This window comes from Pterocles gutturalis, unplaced genomic scaffold, assembly GCF_000699245.1.
Source record: "Pterocles gutturalis isolate BGI_N339 unplaced genomic scaffold, ASM69924v1 scaffold12098, whole genome shotgun sequence".
In the NCBI taxonomy this organism is placed as follows: Eukaryota; Metazoa; Chordata; class Aves; order Pterocliformes; family Pteroclidae; genus Pterocles; species Pterocles gutturalis.
This window is the reverse complement of record NW_010123118.1, coordinates 1-17250: the sequence shown is the minus strand read 5'-3', so window position 1 is coordinate 17250 and position 17250 is coordinate 1. Positions and strand designations below refer to the sequence as shown.

The following is a 17250-nucleotide window of genomic DNA, read 5'->3' as shown; positions in this document are numbered from 1 at the left end:
CGTCCCCAGCGTGCTGCTGTGGAGCTGCCAGGGAATAAACACGGGCATTAGGCCTCCCCTGCCTGCGCATCCCCCCGCGGCCCTGGGGTGACCTTCCCGCGCTGCAGCGTACGCTGTGCGGAGCGCCCTGGGTTGGGCAGCGTTACCTGGCTAAGCTGGAATCCAGGCAGGACAAGGCCAGCCCCTCCTGGTCCTACAAAGGTCCTCTGCTGTGGCAACTGCTCCAAACAGCCACCCGAGGGTTCGGGCCCGCCGCCCAGTCATGGCTCACTGGCAGAGGGAACTGCCCCAGCATCTGGAAGCCTCCTGCTAAAACCAACCCCTGCCCATCCAAAGCCATTTAAAACAGACCAAAAAACCTGCTTTGGATTTGCTTTCCTGTGCTTCTGCCTTTAATGCTCCTATTTTATAGCTCCTCTTTCTGCGTGTGAAGTGAAAGGGAAGGAACTGCCCTTTTGTCACGTTTCCAGAAGCCGTCCTGATACCACCAGATACCTTCAGGCCTGCAGCAAAAACGTGAAGCCCGATAACACAAGTCTTGCAGTGCATACACACGCCAACAAGCACAGCCCCTGCCCCAGAGGGCTTACACACTCCAGCACTCGCAAACATTCGCTCTGAGCCTGACGGTACAAGCGTCGAGGCTGCAAGCAAGCATCAGCCCTGATGGCAGCAGCCTAAAACCTTAAAAAATGGTGCGGGAGGAAACTCTAGTCCTAAAAATATCAGTTGCTGGCAAGCGCCTGGGAGGGAGCTGTGCCTCCAAGTCACCCGCTGCTTTGCATTTTGCCTCTCGCCTTTCGTGGGGTTTGCTTCTCTCTGGTGCCGAGCTCTGCCACCGCGCCAGGCTCACAGCCTCCTGTGTCTGCACAGGGCTCACCTGCTGACCCTGCCCTCCAGGAAAGATGGGAAAGGGCTACAAGGTGGTGGTTTGTGGAATGGCCTCGGTGGGAAAGACTGCGATTTTGGAGCAGCTTCTCTATGGAAAGCATACTATTGGTGAGATATTTTTACTTTCGGGGGGGGATTGTTTCCTTTCCAGAACCTTGTTATGTGTGGGCCCCCAAAAAGCAGTGACCGAGGACTGTGAACTACACTGAGGTGAAGAAGGAAATTAATGTGGTTTTGTTGCATCTCTGGGCAGTTCTTGAATTTCATAGTCTCTTGCTTACCGATTTTTAAAAGAGGTTCGGAGAAGAACCCTTTCTGTGATGTTCCCCATTATAAAATACATGAAAGTTCAAAAAGAAACAAACACAGAGAGTAGGTGATGTACTTACATAGTATCTCTTTCCTGAAAGATGCTGTAAGTGCCTGAAAAATAAATAGCTACCACATGATGAGTGGAGAGACTGTTTAGACTTCTGTTCCATCTTCTTAAAGCTTTATTTTGCTTTGTTTTGGCTAATATTTAATCAAAGTGCTGGAGAGAAAAACAGCTCAGCTTCAGGTCCCATGTTCTGTGCTGAACTCCAAGGGCCAAGCTTCTCGGTTCTCAAATAAATCCTTCTGTGGAAAATGGACTTAAGACAGGAGCATGGGATATTTGAGACTTGCTGTACACAAAAGAAAGGGAACGAAGGCAAAGCCGGCTTGTTTCCCTCTGTTTCCACATGACTTGGCTTTGCAAGGAAGGGCAACGATCAGCAGGCTGATGAATTATTCTCACCTCACCCAGAAACAAGGCACCAGGGATGAATCTCAGGGCTTGGACAGAGGATGTCTAGTCAATTTGTATCTTTTCCTTGGGCCAGTAAATTAAATGTTGGCATACGTTATTGGATAAACACTAGGATTTCTAGAACAGTGCTTTGCAGGCACTGCGCCTTTAAAATGTGTGGATGGGAGGAATTTGCTGGCAAAGTGTGATACAGAACTGCATGCTAATACCCTTGCTTAAAAGGAGGATTTCCTCTAATGTTGCAGCAACATCTGTCTCCAGCATCCTGCGAGAGCTGTGCACATAGCCCCATGTAGCTTTCAGCGTGAAGGTTGCAAAACCTGCAGGCTGAAGGTTTCTCCCTTTGCTACCAACCTGCCTCTCCTCTGCACTTGGTGATTGTCAGAGACAGTCAAGCAGCACGAGCAAGGCCACGTTGCTTAAATCATGTTGCCTTGCATTACTCCGTGCCCCAAGCTCCTATTAGTGACCCAGGCAGGAAGGATATTTGGGTTGTTGCTGATCGGAGGAGCTATTTATGGAGCCAGCCATATACACAATTATACTACATCATGGATACGGGCTGACATAACCAGAGGGAAGCCTCGTGCCTCGGGTTTAGCTGCAGGTGTCCCTCTGTCACTCCTGAATACTCTGCTCCAGATTGGCCATTGCGCCACGCAGACTTTCCCCCTCCTCTCTCAAAAAGATCAGTTTTCCTTTCCCGCAGCTCTGCTCTTATTTTTCGGAGTTAACAGTGAGGGAGGGAACAGCTGATAGTGGGGGGGGGGGAGGTGCAAGGGGAGAAGGAAGAAAGTAGCCTCCTGTTTTCTATGCTTTTGTTCTAATCTTATTCCCAAGACTTTCGGAGAAAGAAGGCAAGTAGCAGAGTCAGGACCGGAGCAAGGAGAGGGCTTGTATGGAGCCCCTGCAGCCCCAAGGGACAGGCAGCCCTAGCCCAGCACTATTGATATTACCCATGTGTGCCGTCAGGCACATTTTGAGGGGTGGACTGATCTGTTGGTGTTTCTGGCAGTCCCACTGGGTGGTCACTGTCCTCCCTGCCTCTTCTTCAGCCCACAGGCAGTTCTGGCAGAAGGTGCTTGAAATATGGGCTGGTGAAAATGGTTCCCAGAAGAACTTTAGCTGCTGCTCCAATCTGTGTTGATTTAACCCTCAAACTGCAGAGGCAGAACACTGCTGTGAGGATCTCACTGGGGAAGGACAGAGTTTGAGGAATGGCAAGTCTTTGGTTGCTCCTTAGCTGAGCTGCTTTAAACTGCACAGACCTGTTGCTGGTGCTACCATTGCAGGGGTGGCCCCTCCACGCTTAAAACAGGATTACTGAATCTCAGTCCTTGTTTCCTAAAGCTTGTGAGCTCCAGAAAGCTGACATGTACATCTTGGCTGCTGTCCTTTCTGGCAGGAGGCAAAAAGGACTAGTGTGTTTGCTGAAAGCCTGTCTGTTCAGAGCCAACCAGCACGGCAGCTCACCAGGTATGGCAACATGGACACAAGCTGTTTCAAAACCTGTGCTTCCTGAGTGACGTCAGGAGCAGCTCTGCGGCCAGTCCGAGGGCCAGGGAGCTGTGAGGAGGGCTGCTGAGCCAACACAGGGAGTCTCTCCATTCCTGATGGCATCCACATACTCCTCCCAGTGACAAGAGGCTTGCTCAAACTTGGTTGTAGGCTCAGAGCGCAAGGTCTGGTGCCGTCCTCTGAGATATCCCTGTCACAGACATGGTGGTCTCCTCCTGGCTGTAAATCAGCCATGAGTCTATATCAGTTCTCACGTGCCTCCTGTTGACTTTCCTGTAAAAAGGAGTGGTGGCACAGCTGCTATCAGGGAAATGATTAGTGTCCTTGGAGATTTCATGCTGCTATATAAAGCCCTTGGCTTTACGCCCATGCTCCTGGCTGTGTACTTGGTGATGATGCTGTAAACCCAATTGCGCTGAGTTTCTTTTCCTAGAAAAAAGTGCACCTTCAGCTCTTCCTGGCTTGTCATGGATGAAGCCTCTAAATGCTGCCATTGCTTACATGGTCAGCAGCTAACACTCTTGCAAAGGCACTAAGATTGCTTGAGGTCAAAGAGGAAAAAGTAATTGGGAGGGAGGAATACCCTCCAGAAAGGAACATCTGTGTCCCTGGAGCATGTAAGCAACAGTGTGTGGTATTTGGGCTTTGCCCCTACAAGAGGGGCTGTTTGCCTTCAGCCCTAGGATGAGAAAGGAGACAGCAAAAAGATGAGAGATGCTCTCAAAGCTGCACAAAGTAACGTAGGTATTGCATGGCAGCCTCTCTGGCTAAACTGATACAAGGAATCAGACAAAACCTGGAAGGAGATGTTTGACATGGGTGCAGATTTAGCTTTGAGTTGTGTAGGGACTAGATTACCATAGGTCAGGCCAAATAGTTGTTAAGGCTTGCACATATGGATACGGTTGCCTCATACTTGGGATGATCTCTCTTTTTGTGTCTTCAGTGCTTTGTTTGTCCAAATCCTCCACCTTCTCTTGCACTCCTGAAGAAAGAGGGGCCAGTCTTTTCTCCGTAGTCATGAAATTGTCCCACTAAATACCTGTGGTACCTGGAACTGCTTGGCCCAAATTCTCTTGAGAGGGCTAACGGAAGAGTTGCTGGCTTAATTTTGGCATGGGACATGCCTGTGAAGAGGATCAGTATTTTTCCTTAAACAGTGTCCCTGTTTAGCAATGGTGCAGAAAGGAGTATTCCTTCTGCCTTTAAAATATATACGGCCCCTCAACCTATCTCCAATCAGCTCAACAGGAGGAGATGAGAACTCTTCCTTTAGAAACTGGATTTCCCTTGCCTTCTAGCTGTGTAAATAACCAGTATGGTCAGGTTATTCATAAGCAGCTACTTCAAATCATCTTGCTAGCTAGGAATGAAAACACTTTCTATTACTGTGGTAGAACCAACAACAAGAGAATTTGCCTTACTTGGTCTCATCTGGAGGGATTTGGGGTTTTTAGCTCCAGAGATGTGGAGGCTAATTAACCAAATTATGCATTCTTATGTCTTTGCTTCGTAAATCAAAACTACCTTCTGATAGAGCTGCAGTCAGCTTTGCATTTTAGAAATAGATGCAAATGGAACAGAATGTATGCAACTGAGGGGTACAGCCATGGCTACTGGTTGATGGGACCAATACTTAACTAGCAGCTAAACCTAAATAGCCCAGCTCCTGTTGAGGCCTGTCCAGCTCTTCTCTGAGTCAGGGATCATCTGAAATGCTGTCACTGGAGATCTAAGTAAGCAAAGCCTGTTATCCTGCAGTTTACAAACACAAGGGATAGCAGGCCATAGGAGCTCTTTGCTTAATGCCTGCTGGAAAGAGGGAAGGAGAGATTACATAGGAGATCTTCAAATGTACTCAAGAAGACACAAAATCTGCAATGCATTTATGTTCAAGAGTCACTTGGCAACTTCAGAAATTCCATCCATCTTGAAATTTTGCTTTATTTTGGTATTTGCAGTATCTCTGCCTTGCCTAGCCTGAGTCTGCAGTATTCATTAGTATATTGAGCCTTTTCTTTTCCTCCTTGGGAAACCACCAGGGGTTGCAACACCACCCAATTTATGACTGAGGCTTCCCCTTGCAGTTCCTCTGTGGCAGCGGTCGGTCACATAGACAAAGACCTTCCTGCCTCTCCCAAGACTTGCACCAGCTAAGTAGGCACTAGAGAATGGCATCAATCTCCTGTCTGTTCCTCCTTTCCCTCCCTAACTTTTTTTATCTTTAGTTTCCAAAGAAACCACGAGATTGTTCACTGTCTTGTTAGTTCCCCTTTCCCCTTATAGCTTCTGAACCTGAAAACTGGTTCCATCTGCCAGTTCATCTGTGTCACAGCAGTAGATATCTCAAAATATGCTTCCGCAAATTTAGAAAAACTGGTAGCAGGAAAGATAACACTCTCCTCCAAGGAAAACCCACTTGAGCCAGCAGCAGTCTGCAGGGCAGTAACTCTCCAGCACAAGCTGCCTTTGCCCATCCAGGCAGCGAAGGTGGGAGGATGCCTGGGGACGCCAGGCAAGAAAGGGAGAACCGAGGTCCTTGTGACAGGGAGGATTGGATGGTGCCAGACACCTTCCTAGGACACTGGGCTTTCCTGACTAGTTTTGCCACTTGTACAACTTGCCTGGCACATGTTTGAATGGGATGGTACTAACAAGAAGGGTAAATATTATTGTCATCAAGCTGTTGCTAGCATGGGGTCTGGGCTTTTAGAAGCAGGGCCTAGAATAAGGTGACACGGATATGTCTAAAAGCTATCTGTGTTTGCTTAGGAAGCTGCTTGCATATACTCCCTCCTCCAATGTACGTAGGTGAGATTTCCCCTTTGGAATCTGATACCGATGAATAAATTCCAGTTCCTTCCAAAGTGCCCCTACCATTTCACATCAAAATTTGTTGCTCTATTCTGCTGACTTAACTCCTAGATCTTAATTTTTCCTCGTCATTTTCAAGTAGGATGTTAAACGACATAATTTTCACTGCTACTTGTAATGCCATTAGGAATAAACTCATAAGAGAAGGTGGATGTATTAAAGACTTGAATTACAGATCAGCACTGAGATCCTAAAACCCTGTAAAACATTATTCATTGCTTTCTAAAAAGAAAACTTAGGTACTTATGGTTCATTCCTTCTTGGCAAAGTAGTATTTACTGCTGCTACATACTTCCTTGACCTGTCTGTACAATACAATGAGGCAGAGCAAGAAAAAATATGGTGCTATGTCCAGAAAGGGCTCTTTTACCTACTTCAGTCTTTAAAAATGCCCTTGTAACACGTTCTCCAACCACACGGGATGCATTCATACTTCCTCTTTTTATTAACCTTTGTTTTGTCCTTTTTAGTTTTGCTCCCACATGCTAGCATGGCTATATTTGGAGGTGAGATAAATTAATTTGTTGCAAACCTAATAAAGAGTTTGATCTATGAAGACTGGACAGAGAGGGGCAAAAAGAACATTTTGTGCCACTTTCTTGCACGGGAATGCTGCATACATCATTGGAAACCATCAGCGTGGGTGGAATGCTTTAGCTTGTTTGTCAATGTGAAGTATTTTGAATAGTGTCATTGAATATAGCAAAATCCTTATTTTCACAGGCCAGATAATCCCTTGTGTTTTCTTAAACAATGTACTAATATGGTCCCTTTTTGCCAGACAAAGAGAATAATGCGGGACTCATTATTGTAGCCCTGCAACGGCAAACAATTCACATATATTGGAGTGCAGTGGAGGCAAAAATGTGGACTGCAGAGGGTTTATATGAATACTTAAAACTGACCCTGAAAGTGGTCCAGCTACACTATACATAGTTTGTTGGGACCTGTAACCTTATGCACCTGCATTCAGGGGGAACAAAAAGCTAAGGTGATCTATTTGTTTTCAGGTTTGTCTTGAAAAAAAGGTTTTAATTAGTTCAAAGTAAGCTGCCTTGAATTACCTCACATTTACCATGGGGAAAGGAAGGAGGGAGAGCCAGTATGCAGATAGTTACCATGGAGCAGGTGATATATATATGAGAGCTTGTTAGCTTGTGCATGCTCTTACCTTGCAGTAAATGAGCTTGCTCCTATTAGCAAATCTGAGTCATTTTAAATCCCTAAGGGATGGAAAAAGCTCACTGTGTATTTGAGTAAATATAGCATGCAACTTTGCTTGCATGCAAACATCCTCTTCCCTTTTTGGCTTGATTTCACTTGTTAGTTAGTTGTACCACCAATACACATTCAAATCCAGAATTATTCCTTTGGCTCCTGCTATATGATCCAGCTCAGTATGAAGCAAAGAAGTAGACTCAAGATGTTAGTACTTGACTATCTGGTGTTCCTTGTCTGTTCTTCCAAAGGGTATGTTTGGGCAGGCCCGTTTGCAGCATGTTTGGCACAGAACTGGTACACTGGGTGGTTGGAGTTTGGGAAACCTAGGGGAAGAGCCGTCTACCTTATCCTAGCCTAAATGTGCATGTTGTATAGATTAATTTTACAGGCATAATCATGTGCTCATATAGTTGATAGTTGTATTTACACAGTGTCACTATTGTAAATAGCTGTTGCAGTGATCTATGAATGCAGCCCTTCATGGGGATGTCAGGCAAGTTCAAGTCCAGGTCAAGTCATTCTGGAAAACATGCACTGAAAACTATTGTGGGGTAAAATTCCACTGTACTGCAAATTATTCTTATAGTGGTGTCGTACTTACACCAGTTGAACTTTCCTGCTTGTTTTAAAACAGGGTTAGAAGAGGGTGCCACAATGGAAGATGTGTATTTGGCATCGGTGGAGACAGACCGAGGCATGAAGGAACAGTTAAGGCTTTATGACACCAGGGGTCTGCAGGAGGGCATAGAATTGCCAAAACACTATTTCTCTGTCGCTGATGGCTTTGTTCTTGTGTACGCTGTGACCAGCCTCGAAGCTTTCCAAAGAGTTGAACTGCTCAAAAAGGAGATTGATGTCTTTAGAGACAAGAAGGAGGTAAATGCGTGGTGCCTTAACTGCTTGGCTTACTGGTATATCAATGATAGGAAGTTAAGGCTGCAAAGCAGAGATTTTGTTTCTGTAAAACTCTCATAAAAAAGAAAATGAATATGCCCACAGCCTTGGGCAATCCAGCAAAAGGAAGCTTTCTCATGGTGGGGAAGCCTAATTCACGTTGCATGCAGGTCATACAAAAGAATGTGAGTTTTTTTATCTCCTTACTTCCTCTACTACAGTTAAAATTCAGTTAGCTGATTTCACCAGCCAGGACACTTATGACTAATAAAACATATGTTCATATGTTTTTTTAGATATTGTACACAGGAAGTCAAGTGCATAGAAAAATATAAGGAAGGGCATTATCTTTGTTTTGTATTCATGTCTTGATGGCTTACAAGCTAGTGTAATTTACACTGGGTCTCCCAGACATTAGTCAATTGGCAAAGCAGCTTTAATGTATTTTAACAACCATATTGAATCAATTCAATTGTGTGAAATGACTGCTCTATTTTCCCTTAGAAAGCAGCTAGTGTTTTCAGCTGACAGTGTTCCAGCTTAGCTAAACAAATATAACTTGCATGTGGCATTAGCATTATGGCTTTTCCTACAGTATCTTTATGTTCTCGAGTAGTTTTCGCTGTTAAATGTCTTTAGCCTGCAGCTTTCCAAATGTCTGGTCTCTGCTGTTAAAAAAAAAAAAAAAAGTGCATGAAGAATCAATTGGATAATGGCAGGGAGAGACTTTCCAAAAATGTAACTTGTTTAGTACTGACAGCACATAGGGTGGTAGAGGAAGGCAGGCTCCAAGTTTGACAGGAGCCGAACATGCAGTCACAGGAGAGGTATGTAAGCTGGTAGGGCTGGTGTGAGCTGCAGACTATCACGTATATCAGGGACATGGGAGTTAATCATGACTCCCCTGCAGGGCAAGGAAAGGTGGATGAGCAGGAAATTTTTCCCAGGCGCTGTGTTTTGTTAGGGCCACGATTTTTTACTTTACACGATGTTGTAATGCAGAGAGGGAGTCACAGCCCCAACAGGATCTGTGTCCTTCTCTTCTGTGTTACCTGCCAGAAGTTTTCTCTCTTGTTGCAAGCAGGTATTTTAGAAAAGAGCCAATTTGCTTATCCTCTGGGAGAGCTTAAAGTTGTGATCTTGATTGAGGATAACAGTCAAAAGTGTGGTGCCCACAATAAGCTGGATAAATTAAGTTTTATTCTTGTTATTTCTAGTCCGTACAAAATAGGCTTTGAAACCATAGAAGGCGAGATCAGGAGTCCTACCTTAAGATAGCATCAGCAGACTTAAAGTTCGGGCTCTGCTAGAATGCATCCTGAACCAAATTAGGGATATATCTCCACACATGGTGCTTCTGAGCTGGCAGAACTTTGGCTTGTTAGAGTGACACAGTCCCCTGTTGTGTGGCAGGTGACAGAAACCACTGATGGCTGGTTCCTTGCCTCTGTCTGTGGGGGCCCTCCAGCAGACATCTTAAAGCCTGGCCAAATTTTATACTAAATAGAGGTTGTGTTCTCTCATACTGGCAGAGCTTAAACATAGGTAAAATTCAGTTTGAGCATGTGGTAAACACATATGAAGATTATAGCTTCTCTCAAAGCCTTCACAGAGGGAAAAAACACTTTTCCAAACACTCTTGGCTGCTATAGAAAAGAAAGGAAGCCTCAGACCTCACAGGAACAGGACAAACATCTCTAGCTGGAAAGAAACAGAAGCCATCCTGGAGTTAGCTTGATGAACAGGAAAGAGCAAGCAGGTGTGGCCACAGCAAAAACCCCAAATCATCAGCAAGAGAGGACTTTATCACTTGATCTTTGTCAAACCGCTGGTGTAGAGATGAGACCAGAGTTTGACTAAGGACCCTGAACTATAAATATAGGTGTGGTTTCCCCTAAGAACTGGTAACTGATGCTGGCAAAACATTTTTAGAAAATGGTTATCTTAAAATAAGCAGGAGCAGTAACTTCAAGTGGCTAGCACTACCTTCAGCACTTCCTAGAACTGAAATACCAGGCAGGCCACTGAGCTCAGCCACACTGTACTGTCTCAGTGATGCAGAAGTCACTTGGTGGATCCTCACAACCAAGGGCCTGACTTGATACAGCTGTGCTGCTCGAGTTAGCTAACAGGCTGCTCTTGAAAATGCTTCCCAGAGGATAGTGCTGGTTCTTACCTTACCCTTTCAGTGACAGAAGACTGTCTGCTCACGTCCCTCTGGTGGCTTGCCTTGCATGGGCGGGGGGGGCAGCCAGTAGGGCTGGGAGAGGGGCTGACAGCCCACCCTGCCTGGCAGCCACCCTTATGGCAGGGTTGGCTTTACTGATATTGTGCGCTGGGGCTTGGGAAAAAAACAAGCTGGGCAAAATACACAGCTATGGGGTCCAGGCTTTCTCTGCTGCCATGCATTTTTTCATCTTTCAAGCCTCTGCTGCTCTGACCTACTTGCATGTCATGCTCTTACCATTTGCTTAGGGCAGCTCAATTGCAAAGTAAATGGAGAACAGGGCTGTATAACTTCAGTTTTCTTGGGTATTGTTTCCCTTTAAGCAACTGGGGGGAGAAGGGAAAGTCCTGCACATCTTATGATTAAAACCAGCTCCCAGGAGGCTAGATGAGGTTAATTCAAATCCCAGACCCTGCTCTTCCAAACTACATGCAGCTGACCTTGTGCCAGTACTAAGTTAAAGAACAGGTCTGAACTGTGTTGCTACTTGCCTACTGTTTAAAAGTGCTGTGAGTGGTGGATGCTTTTTGTATAAAGTTCACCCTTTTGTTTTGTTTGTAGGTAACAGTTATTGTCTTGGGAAACAAAACTGACCTCCCGGAGCAAAGGCAAGTGGAAACAGAAGCAGCACAGCAATGGGCAAGGGCTGAGAAAGTGAGACTGTGGGAAGTGACTGTGACAGATCGGAAAACACTGCTTGAGCCCTTCACCTTCTTAGCTAGCAAGCTCTCCCAGTCCCAGAACAAATCAACATTTCCCTTGCCTGGAAGGAAGAGCAAAGGGAATAACTGTGATAACTAAGCTACCTTAACGTTGTCGGCTGCTGCCAGGTCACAGACTAAGTGCTTTTTCTGCCATTTGCTTCTCACTGTTTCACTTAAAGCAATAATCTCATTCAGCAATAAAATCAGCAAGCTTGTGGCTAAGAGGTATCCTTCCTTCTCATGGACTTGGCTTGAAAAGTCACTAGTAGTAAAAGCTTTAAAAAGCACTTAATGAGAAGAGTTATCTTGCAACAAGGGTTACAGACGAGAAAGGGACAGGTGGATGCCTCTCTAGCAGGGGCTTTGACTATGCCTGGATACAGCCATGTTAAGGGACAAATCATCAAGGTTATCATTAAGCAATTCCCCACAGCTCTATAGCCTCCAGTCACCAATAGTACTAGCTTCAATAAAGCATTGAAATTGGAGAGAGGATATGTTTGAAATGGCAACACTCCTTTTACCTTGACCTGAAACAGAGAGACCCCTGGCCAATGGGCTTTTTGATGCTGCAGGAGACTGAGGTCAGTGTGTTGTTGTAGAAGAGTTTGGGGCAGGAGGAACAACTACCATCAGATTTAGTAACTGAAGTTCTGCTAGTGTCTGGAAGAAAAAAAAACCACCCAAATCTTGTGGGAGATACTAGAACAGATCTACCCCCAACATGAAGTTTGTCAGCAAAGTCTGGCAAGTAGTGTTTTCAGCTCGGGAATTTATTTGTACAAACAAGAAGACTCTCAGAGCACTCATTAAGTTAACTGCGACCTGAAGGACAACATAGCTGTACGTGGTTTTGCTCCAGCACATCCAGTACAAATCAGTCATATTCACGTAGGTGATAATTTTACTGAAAAATTTTACAGAGCAATTTTGTACACATGAGGCACTGCCCAGGCTCTGCTTAGCGCACTGCATAGCACTCCTGACCAGCTGTTCAGCCAAGCTGCAGGGATCCACCCTTGGTACGAAGCTACAAGCCAGACAGGAACCAGTACAAAGTGCTGTACTGCTTTGTGAGAGCAAGCTTGGGAGTGTAAAGAGGCTGCCTTTCGGGAACATCCCCATGGCAAACACCCAGAAATACCTGTACAAATGGCCTTGGTCTTAATATACTGCACATCATCCAGGAGCAGGAGCACAACTGTACGTGCTGTGTTTGACTCCCCATGCTGGTAACGCTGTGCTGCAGGAATCTGCTGTCATAGGTCAGCCTGTCAAGTAAACCAAACAATATTGGATATTTGGGACAGAATGAGCAACCATTCCCACAGAGAATGGCCAGCTTTTGGCCTCTAACAACCTCTTCCACTAATTGATATTAGCTTTTCTTTGTATTTGAAGACAAGAGTGGGGAGAGGGAGTGAACTGAAGTACACAGTTCCCTCATTTTCCACTGAATTAATGTTGTTTTGAACAAATATTGAGAATTTCACTCTGAGTCAGCAAAACCACAAGCAATATTTGCACTGTCATATCATAGCTGCTAAATAGTAAGTGTGCTTAATGATCACAATTAAGCTGGGTGCTTATAGCACTGCTCTTCCTGAATACTGACAAATGAAGTCTGTCAGCATTACTAATGTCAGAGCAGCAGTACAATTCACTAAAAATTAAGCAATTATTCCTGCCTTTATAATGAAGGTGGATGAAACCGTTTATGTGCTTTGCTCAATGTAGTTTGGATAGCTGTGGCCAAGGAGTAAGATAAGAGCAATTATAAATGAGCAAACCCTTGTAATGCCCTGCTAGAAACACACAATTGTTTCCATTGCAACACTGCAGCTGAGTAAGCACTACAGCGTGACCTCCCCCAACCTCGCTAGTAATAGTCATTGTCCCCAGCGATGCTGCAGAACAACACTCCCTCCTCACTCATTTCCTACCAAACACACATGTACTCAAGGCTTCTCCCTACCGAGAAAACTCCGCATCTGCCTGCGTGCTTGGGAAGTAGGGGTGACTTCAGAGCAACAGCGGTTCACCTCCTTGCTGCCACCTCTCACCAAGGAATTGATTATGTTCCTCCTCTTCAGCTCTGCAGAACCCTTCTTCTAGAAGGGACTTGATTCAGCTTTGAATCAATGAAAATAAGCAAAGACTTCATCACTGAAGCCGGCCCTTGAGTCAATGGAGTGCAGGCTGACAAGTCAGAATTAACTTAAAACATGTGGAGATGGAAGGAATGGAGATGACTGGTTCCTGTCCAGTTCTGCACCCCGCAGACTCTATGCCACTTCCACTGCCAAGACTGATGTCACCTGTAGGCTGCCAGAGCATGTCATGTGAGATCAGCTTGCTCACTTGTTTGCCTGGATGCTCAGGACTTGACAGTGTTTTAAGAAAGGTAAGAGGAAAAGGGATCTTCTGAATGACTCAGGCCATTTTTCCAAACAGATTACATAAAGGCAGACACATTATCTTTGATTTGGTTAAATTCATTAGAAACAAGTTTAGATAATTTTGGGCATTCACATAAAGAACCACCATGCACTATTTTCTTTCATGAGCTTATTCTCATACTTTTTAAGCACTCGCATCAATTGTCTTTTCTAAATACCATAGTATTTTATTGACAAGTGATGGAAAATGTAGTGTCTCCTCTGTGAACAATCTACACAGAGTGGCTGGTACTGAAATGAAACTCACTGTAGTACAGTTTTACATAGGGTTAATCAGTACAGAGTGTAATGTAGTAGCTGAAGGGTGGGACACATATTTTGTTCTTTACTCTTCCATTGACATCAAGCCTTCCCTAAGTCAGTGAGGTCACTTACCTACTACAGAGCTAGACAGTCCCTTCACAAGATGCTAGAGGATTATAAAAAAAAAATATATAAATCAGTAAATTGAACCATCTTTCTCTGTTCCTCTTTTGCTGAATGCACACTGTGCAGATCAGTTACACCAAACTAGCTCCTTCTACCCTGCCACCTAGAAGAGTTAATTTGGTACATCTTGGTAGCACGAAAGCAAGGAGCTGACAAAAACTTACTGAAATGAAGCTATTTACCTCTCAGTCAGTAGAGGGGAGGAGGAAGTGATTACCCAGAGATGCTCCTGGTGTGATGTGGCTATATACCAGTAATTCTCCTAGGCTGCACCAAACAGATGAGGGAGCTCATGCACCAAAACATACGTTGTGTCAAAGAAGGCAGCTCAGCAGGTGAGGCTGATGTACTACTACCCACAGCCGCTCACCAAAGGAAGGGTACCTCTAGTGAACAGATTGCTTGGACCAAGTCAGATTTGAACTATATATAGACAGGAAGAAAAGTATATAAGTAAAATATATACAGAATTTAAAGTACCAAAACAAATCTGAGAGCCCAGATGACCACATAGTACTCAGAAAAAATGTCGCAACATGAAGTACTTGCCATGTGAAAATGAATCTGTATTTCCGGCCTTTACCTTAAGGGAGTGGTCAAAAATGTCATATCAACAACTAACTGCCCTGTTGCTACATACCTCGATGTACACACCATGTCTCTAGGAGATAATCTTTGTAGGTAGTTAAGAGATCTACAGATTAAGTCTCCTTTACTCTCTTTAAGGTGTCTTCTGCTAGCTTACCAGGACACAATTCCTTCTCCTCTTCCAAGTGGGAACAGACAACTCCATCAGAAAACCATGACGATATTCTCCTCTTCCTTTTACCTTCTGCCTGTTTCCCTTCCAGATCTCTTACACTTTTCCAGTTGTACTTCTCAAATAATGTGCCACTGCTGTGAAAACTTAATCTAAAAAGTAACTGGCATGGACTCTGCGGCAGGTTGCCTCCTCATGGGCCATGCTAGCCTGTGTAACACTTACACAGTAAACGGTTGAAAAAGTCTTACGCTGTCATTCATGTATGTTTGTCTGGAGGTGTCTTCCCAAAATAGCAGCAACCAGTGCATTCACCTGCAGATCTCCCTTGTCCTTATCCATCCTGTAATCTTCAAGGTGTACTGAGAGAGACTGTTCTGGCAAAACGACAAAGCAAGGCACTAAGCAGAAATCTCTTCTTCCTCTTTTTTTTAAACATCTTTTTATTAGCACAGTAACAAATGCAGACTTAAGTAGCCCACAACATACAACCAATCCACTGAGTGACTCCTATTCCACGCCTTACAGTTAAACAGCTTAAGGTATTTCACTACAGGTTGTCATAAGTCCTGATTAAACCCTTTATTCTTTTCACAAAGATAGATTGGCTTATAAAATAATACATTAACTACTTCTCATTTCATATATGAGGCCATATATCCCCCTCTCCATATCACAGATCATGAGATGACAGTCTTTAAAAAGGATTTGTTAAATACCGATGTGCCCTCCATAGGGGAAAACAATCCCAACATCCTTTTACCCAAAAAAAAAAAAAAAAAAAGAAACCCAACCCAGAACAAAATAAACCCCTCCCCAAACAAAACAAAAAACCAAAACCAAACCAAAACGCAAAAACAGTGTGTAGAGTTTTGAAAGGACTTTTACATAAATGTCAACATATGTACCTGTACAAAATTAAGCTGTTTTAATCTTTTACATATTGCAAGCAAACTGAAAACCAAAAGTCTAAGAAGTTTACATTCTTCTCGGTACTATATGTGAGCTAACATTGCTGAGCTAATTACAGTCTTAAAATATGCTATTCCCAATCCTAGCTGTCTACTGTAGCAAGATACCTTAAGTTACAACAACAAAATCTTAGGAAATAAAAGACTGAATAAAATCTGTTATAGAAATACCCTACTCTTTACCAGCACCCTCCCTCCCCCCAACCCCTTCAAAATCATAAGCAGCTCTTTCCATCACAGACAAATAATGTAAGAGTTTGACAAAAATCCAATTTATGTAGCATATCTTTTTGTCCATTGTCTGGCCATTCTGTCATGCTCTGCTCTGTTAGTCATATACTGAGTGGCAATACTTCCAACCAGGGGGTCAGCTGAAAAAAAATAGAAAACAAACCACTTATTTCAGACAAGTTACTGAATAAAAACTTAAAGCTGAAGTGTGAATTTAATAGAAGGGAATCACACAGGTACAGTACGTTGCAACAATCTAAATACACTGAATTGATGGTGTGTATCTATCGATTTGTGTGTATTTATGATGACATAGTAATCTACTACTTAATAAAGAGCAAAGTGGCAATTAAAGTTCTAAGGAGTTTAAAAGAGAACAACCTAATAGTCATATTTTGCATTACTGAGGACTTTCACTGATTCATGTGTTTCAGGTTTATTTTACCCCTTCTAAAAGTGCCTGGGACATACTAATTCCTAAGTGTACTTCTATCACTATAAATCTGCCTTCTACGAAAGATCAGATCGCAAGGAGAGGTGTTTTTTTCCCCAACAGATTTATTTTTATTATACACAGTGTGCAATCTGGTGCTTCGCTCATCTTTAGACACACATAGAAATACAACCTGTAAAACCAAGACATATTCCTCTTAACTGGTGTGGATAACAGGTGGGTTAGAGAAGCAGCAAGGACTACTGGTGGTGTAGTTGCTCTCTGATTTTAAATGGGTGTTGGAAAGTAAAAGGCTAATCCCCTTGTTTTCACAACTGCATTTGTGGCTCTTCTAGCTCCCTTACGGAATTACTACAGTCCTACAGACCAGCAAAGAGTGTTTAACCCTTCCCCAAAACCAGAGTTAATTTGTCAGTGGAAGGAGTTTTCATGTGCAGGAGGAAGACCACCACTCTCCTGGCAGGCCAGCCTGAGGAGCAGTGAACAGCAGGCAGGGAGGGTGTATCACCTCCACCACCTCCGGCCCCTCTCTGGCTGCGCTGGAGGCCAGAGCCAGCCGGGTGAGATGAGGGCCAAGTCACCCGGGTGCCGGGTGGGGCGCGAGGCGGCGGGCGGCCTGTGTGGCTGTGCAGGGGACTTACCGGGGTTGCAGTCTGTGAGGAGGGAGCAGATGGAGAGGAGAACTTTAGAAATGGTTAATGCTGGGCTCCAGTTGTCTTTTAAAATGTCCAGGCAGATGACGCCTTGGCTGTTAATATTACAGTGGTAGATCCTTGTCCGAAACGTTACCTGCAAGAGACAGCGATTAGCCGGTGTGCTGGGTACTG

The 17250-nt window shown here is 44.3% G+C and overlaps 2 protein-coding genes across 4 annotated transcripts; one reads left to right on the top strand and one right to left on the bottom strand.

Moving 5' to 3' along the window:
- The first annotated feature begins 102 nt into the window (after nucleotides 1–102).
- On the top strand, nucleotides 103–11400 carry NKIRAS1 (NFKB inhibitor interacting Ras-like 1). 3 transcript variants are annotated; one of them, XM_010077788.1, is made up of 4 exons: nucleotides 103–201; nucleotides 874–999; nucleotides 7929–8170; nucleotides 10977–11400. In XM_010077788.1, the coding sequence occupies exons 2-4, from the start codon at nucleotides 906–908 to the stop codon at nucleotides 11214–11216; spliced, it is 576 nt and encodes a 191-aa protein (XP_010076090.1). In that variant the 5' UTR covers nucleotides 103–201; nucleotides 874–905; the 3' UTR covers nucleotides 11217–11400. The 3 variants fall into 3 exon arrangements, with proteins under 3 accessions (XP_010076090.1, XP_010076089.1, XP_010076091.1); XM_010077787.1 differs by lacking the exon at nucleotides 103–201 and having other exon boundaries at nucleotides 831–999; nucleotides 10977–11339; XM_010077789.1 differs by lacking the exons at nucleotides 103–201; nucleotides 874–999 and adding an exon at nucleotides 7413–7543 and having other exon boundaries at nucleotides 10977–11333.
- Nucleotides 11401–15201: 3801 nt separating this feature from the next.
- Nucleotides 15202–17239, bottom strand: LOC104464930 (ubiquitin-conjugating enzyme E2 E1-like; the record flags this gene model as incomplete). The annotated part of the gene is made up of 2 exons (XM_010077790.1): nucleotides 15202–16109; nucleotides 17065–17239. Coding segments are annotated over 2 exons (273 nt in total), but the record flags the coding sequence as incomplete, so codon positions are not given.
- Between the last annotated feature and the right edge of the window lie 11 nt (nucleotides 17240–17250).